This window comes from Rutidosis leptorrhynchoides, chromosome 7 (assembly GCF_046630445.1).
Source record: "Rutidosis leptorrhynchoides isolate AG116_Rl617_1_P2 chromosome 7, CSIRO_AGI_Rlap_v1, whole genome shotgun sequence".
NCBI lineage: Eukaryota > Viridiplantae > Streptophyta > Magnoliopsida > Asterales > Asteraceae > Rutidosis > Rutidosis leptorrhynchoides.
Window position 1 is genome coordinate 178,170,534 of NC_092339.1, and position 6,050 is coordinate 178,176,583.

General features: G+C 35.2%; 1 protein-coding gene across 1 annotated transcript; it reads left to right on the forward strand.

Moving 5' to 3' along the window:
- The first annotated feature begins 2,201 nt into the window (after positions 1-2,201).
- Positions 2,202-4,501, forward strand: LOC139857084 (aquaporin PIP2-7). The gene is made up of 4 exons (XM_071845803.1): positions 2,202-2,526; positions 3,164-3,459; positions 3,618-3,758; positions 4,181-4,501. The coding sequence occupies exons 1-4, from the start codon at positions 2,244-2,246 to the stop codon at positions 4,298-4,300; spliced, it is 840 nt and encodes a 279-aa protein (XP_071701904.1). The 5' UTR covers positions 2,202-2,243; the 3' UTR covers positions 4,301-4,501.
- The last annotated feature ends 1,549 nt before the right edge of the window (positions 4,502-6,050 follow it).

A 6,050-nucleotide genomic window follows, 5' to 3' on the forward strand; every position in this document is an offset into this window, starting at 1 on the left:
AAATTTTGGGGTCGTATTTTTGGTATAATGAGGTTTGGGTCGTTACAGAAGTGTTTGATTTTGTTGTGTTTGATATATGTGTTTGAAGTTATATATAGTTGAGAAATAAATAAATAAAAACATTCGTTGCATTTTGTTGCGGTTGGGAGGAGTCCACGTCGATTCCTTTTGGCAACACGCGTACCTAATCCCGGTTGAAACTTGAAGCACGCCGACGAATTTTGTTGCAACACGCCACCACTACACCGCGTGTTGGCCGGTGTTGGTGGCAACACGCCACCGCTAAAGGTGGTCTTACTGAGTATTATTATTAATTTTTAATATTAATATTAATTATAAATTAATCAATACTAGGGTGTGTTTGGACGAAACTAGCTGGAGCTGGAGCTTATGGCTAGAGCTGAAGCTAGTGGCTGGAGTTGAAGGTTATCATAAGCTCTCCTTTTTTCAAGAAGCTACTTCTAAAAGCTTCTTTTTCTAGAGCTTCTTTTTTATATAAGCTCTACTTTTGATTACATGACAAACAGAGCTTATGACTTATAGTTTATTAAAATCATAAGCTCAAACGTCTATAAGCTCTAACAAGCTCGTCACCAAACACACCCTAAAACATAAAGTGAAGTGAAGAGTAATATTCTGACGTTATCTTTCATTAACTTTTTATTTTTATTTTTTTAATTAACCATAATTAACTACTCTTTAACGTGTTAACATTGATTTGTAGTTCAGCTGGTAGTGGTCTGCCTCTCTTAGCGAGAGGTCAGGAGTTCGACTCCGCTGAGATGCAACATTGCACTCAATGTTACCCTTGACCTGAAGTATCCACCTAGGTCGCCTTTCGCTTCGTGCGGGGGCAGCCGGGAGGGGGGTTTTACCGGACATGCCCTCGGATTGGTCCGAGTTTCCTTCAGGGCAGTAGTTGGGGGAGGGTTATGTAACTACGGGAGATGAACGCGTGGGTGATTAAGTCCTCCCTGGATGATCACAAACTAATGTTCAAAAAAAAAACTTGTTTGTTGATTATGCCTCTTTGTTTATACATGTTTAGTAAAACACTATACTTACACAAATGAGCAAGTAGTACGTGATCAATTATTACTTCGAGCGTCTTGGAGGATCTGCGAGTGTGAAAAATCGCACATTGCCCAAAATTTTAAAAGGGTTCAAAATTTTTTAATGACACATATACTATTTTTTTAATGATAAAACGAAACAATAATCATTTCTAACACAATTTTGCTCAATTAAAAGAAAAGTTATAGACCAACTCAAAGATATCATGATACAAAAGATATGTGCAAATCCGTTAATTAAAGATGCATTAAGATTTAACTCACGTACACATCTTCAATGGCCATTTAATAATTCAGTTAAGAGTCATAATAGATTAACATTGATAATTATTGATAATAATATAATGAAGCGTATTGACTCAAAAGGTTTCAACAACTTTGCTCTAAAAAATGTTACGAGTCGTTTTATTCAAACAATAGTTGAAGGATAATGAGATTATAACTATTTGAAAATAAAACACTTTGATGTGTTTTTTGGAGATCTTTTTATTTGTTGTTTAATTTCAGTAATATTAAATTTTATGTGTATTGAAAAATTTTAATTTTTTAATGAGGACGTATTTTATATCTCGAACATAACCTTGACGACTATGATTAATACATGCATAAACACGATTAGAATTTGTTAGTTCTTGCCATTACCATCTTTTTGTTATGTATATGTAATGAAATAATGACATTTTGATTTATAAGTTGTTAGACGACAGTCATTTACTCTGATTACGAAATAAAAAATGTGTCGATTTAAGGAAAAATACCAATACCAAAATGATATTTACATGCCAATGGGGCTTTGCCTCATTGGTCACCATGTTAACATGGTGTTCGAGGAGACCAGGGTTCGAGTCTCGGGGGGGGGGGGATTTTCGTGAATTAACTTCGTGAGCTAACCACTAACATTGCCTTTCAAAAAAAAAAAAAAAAATGATATTTACACGATTAAACATAGAAACTTCAAAACTCTCATGCGATTCTTTACAATTTACAAAAATACAAGGGTCATTTCGATACACTTACCAAAATTACAAAACTAGTAAAATCCCCAAAACACCCTTTCAACTTATCCAAAACTCAATCATTCCCTGTTATAAAAACACTCACCCACCACCACCTTTGCAAAAACAAACCCTCAACTCATTAAACTGCTCTAAAGAAAGAAACTAAAAAAGCATGTCTAAAGACGTAAGTGAAGCCGGAGAAACTGGCCGGAGAGACTATGTTGACCCACCGCCGGCACCACTCCTTGACATGGGCGAGCTCAAACTCTGGTCATTTTACCGAGCCTTGATTGCTGAGTTCGTAGCCACAATCCTTTTCCTTTATGTAACCGTTGCAACTGTAATTGGGTACCAAAAGGAAACTGACCCATGTGGTGGCGTTGGTGTACTCGGAATTGCATGGGCTTTTGGTGGCATGATTTTTATTCTGGTTTACTGCACCGCTGGTATTTCTGGTAAGCTCACAATTCTAACTTTTTAGTTCTTTTTTTAGTACTTAGCGTACAACCATGTAATGCATTTTTTATGGAGTACTAGTGAAGAAATTGTAAAAATTATGCTTGTTAAATTTTTTATCCTTTTTTGTACACCCAAGTCAAGATATGGATATGTAATAATACCCTTGATGGAAACAATTTTGTGATCAGCGTACAACCCTGTAATGCTTTTTATATACTTACTAACCAAGGTCGAAGAATTTGTAAAAAATTACGGTAATTATATGTAACACATAATTCCATGAATACCCTTTAGTGACACTTTTGTAGTCAATGAACAACTTTGTAAATGTAATGCTTGTTTTATACATGCAACTAATTAAGTTTTTCTACTTGCATTATTGTTAGCTAATGTACAAGTATTTACTGCATGATATAATCAATCGCCTAGAAATTCATAAAACACCATGCATAGTTACACAGTTTACATTTTTTACAAATGTAATACCTATACTTATTATATTTTGTGTCTGTTTGACATAAAAGGGTTCGTACCCATCGTACAACTCCAAAATGCATGTTTTATACCGTACAACAAAGTAAACACAATTGTTAATTGTTAAAATTGTGGTGTGGGTGCAATTTTTGTAAACAGGTGGACACATTAACCCTGCTGTGACATTTGGGCTGTTCTTGGCAAGAAAGGTGTCTTTGATCAGGGCACTGGGCTACATGATTGCACAGTGTTTGGGTGCAATTTGTGGTGTGGGTTTGGTTAAGGCCTTCATGAAAACATACTTCAACGCATTAGGTGGTGGTGCAAATATGGTTGCACCTGGCTACAACAAGGGTACTGCACTTGGTGCTGAGATTATCGGTACATTTGTACTTGTCTACACTGTTTTCTCTGCTACTGACCCCAAGAGGAGTGCGCGTGACTCTCACGTTCCTGTATGTATCACTTGTACCGTTAGTTATTTATCTTGTACATTTTATATAACATTCATGTTTAAACACATCTACTTTTTCCAGAGTACAAATTGCTAAGTCCAGACTAGGGTAACTTTTGTAATTTATACATTGTGCATTAAAATTTGTAAATTTTGTAGGTTTTGGCTCCACTACCAATTGGGTTTGCAGTGTTCGTGGTGCATTTGGCCACCATACACATTACTGGAACTGGTATCAACCCTGCTAGAAGCTTTGGTTCTGCTGTTATTGTAAACCGTGAAAAAGTTTGGGATGACCAAGTAAGTTTTTTTTTTAACTTTTCACACTTTTTTCACCTTTATATAAAGCTTACAATTACAATTACAATTGTTACTTTGGAAAATAAAGTAGCCATCTTTTTTAACAATGGTTTGTTTTTTAGTCTGTTTGAAATAAAAAATCAAATTTGTACAACTTTTGATGTATGATTTACAACTCCGCATGCATAGCATAGCTGTATATTTTTACATAGTAAATTGGCATCTTGCTTTTTACATAGGTTGGCCAAAAATAGATAGACGTTTTGGCATGATAATGTTGTACATTTGTACACTGTCCAACAAAAGTATTGTACATTGTACAATGATGGTATATGGTACATTGTCCAATAAAGTATTATGCTTTGAAAGTTGTACAATGTTTGTTGACTGTTGAGTAATACATGTGATGTGTGATGATACAGTGGATCTTTTGGGTTGGACCATTTGTTGGAGCATTGGCAGCAGCAGCGTATCATCAATATATACTAAGGGCTGCAGCAATCAAGGCTTTGGGTTCATTCAGGAGCAACCCTACAAACTAGAAGGAAGGGCATATGTGTCTTTTTCTGTAATTTATTTCTTCATTTATCAGCTTTATTGGAGTGTTAGGTTTGTCTGAATGAGATTATTATGAAAAATTAATGCTTGAATTTGTTATTTTATTTTAGAGTGGTTGTGTGTGTATTTGGTCCTTGTATTGAAAAATGGTGGTGTTGTTTAATTTCTTGCTTGTTTTTCAGGCATATCTTTGCATATGGGGTGATCACCCTCTTTTTATTGGATCACCATAGATTATGCATTATTAGGTTATACAAAACAAGCTATTAATGCACACTACACTACTTGGTTGATTTATTAATAATAAATGGTGAATTTATACCGTGCCTAACGTCACTGAACGGAAAATTCAAAACTTTCCACTGCCTCCACCCTAAAGCCACCGCTAATAATAAACTAGTGAATTTATACCATGCCTAATCCGTCGTCTACCACCGTTACCTTCAAGATGTCTCAATTTCACTAGTTTAATCCCACTTATCCTAATTCAATCCATATTAACCCAACAATCTTCAAAACTCCAACAAGTTTTCAAAAAAATTCCACCCCCAAAAAATCACCCTTCAATCCTCTTTTTCAAGAAAATCAACCATTTATATCGGAGGTCTTTCCAAATTTCCAAGCTCCATTAAAAGAATTCTTAAACCCTATGGTGTCACACATGATATAGCCTGGCGAGAGGGGCGTAGCTTCGCCTTTGCAAAACTCATTGATATCGATTCAGCTTCCAAAGCCATCTCAAACCTTAATGGCACATGGTTGAACAGGAAGAGAATTCGTATAGGTTTTGCAAAGTCAGACATGGTTCTTCGAGAGCAAAATTGGAACAAATTTCTCTCAATTTTAGTAAGGCTTTTTCGGATATAACTTTAACTGTGAATCTAGAGATACAAAAAAAGATGAAACGATCCGCACTAATCATCGATAAAGTTCCTATCAAAGCGGTTAAGTTGTTTAAATGCCTTCGTAGTCGTAACTCGTAACATCCCAATCGTATCTGTTTCTATTAGGGGCGTTTTTGGCTATATTGTTAAATGTAAAGACGCCGAAAGTTTTCATCGAATGATCATGGGTCCCACACTGAATAAATTCGAATTTTTGAAAGTCCAGCCCATGGATCAACAGTTTCTTAAATTTTCAAGTTTTACACGCCTTGAGTTAAAGGGGTGTCAGTTCAAAATAAATGAGCAATAGAGAGTCAATATAGCTGATATGATGTTTTAGATTGGTTGTGGCTTGTGGTTGGTGCATTCAAGTGTGGGAAGTATGCATAATACCACTCTCTGCTGTTGTGTTGTTCCTTTCCAAGTAAATCTACTTGCCCGAAAATAGTTGGAAAACTGAAAAAATTGCATTTCTATCATTGTATCATTTCAAGATCAAATTATTAGTCAAAAGAATATACGTACATATTAGCAAATATCATAAGGTTATATCATTATCCTTTGCCAAAATAATAATAAGCCATTAGACAAAATTCATCTATTTACAGAGCTAAACACGCCAAGAATATAACTATACCCCACATGTTTCAATATATTATCTAAGTACGGCAATGGATCTATATAAATAAGTCATCACTATCACTATCTAAAATATAAGACATACGTTACCATATTGGCACAATATATCTAAATTCATGCCTGACCATAGGCGAGCTTAGAGGTTACGCATTAACATCGTATAACCAACTTTAAGTTTGTCAATGCAAAAAAAGATCAAAGGCTAGAAACC

Coding starts and splice junctions, on each gene's coding strand:
- LOC139857084 (XM_071845803.1), top strand. CDS start 2,244: ATGTCTAAAGACGTAAGTGAAGCCGGAGAAACTGGCCGGAGAGACTAT. Junction 2,527..3,163: donor CTGCACCGCTGGTATTTCTG/GTAAGCTCACAA, acceptor TTTTGTAAACAG/GTGGACACATTAACCCTGCT. Junction 3,759..4,180: donor AAAAAGTTTGGGATGACCAA/GTAAGTTTTTTT, acceptor GTGATGATACAG/TGGATCTTTTGGGTTGGACC.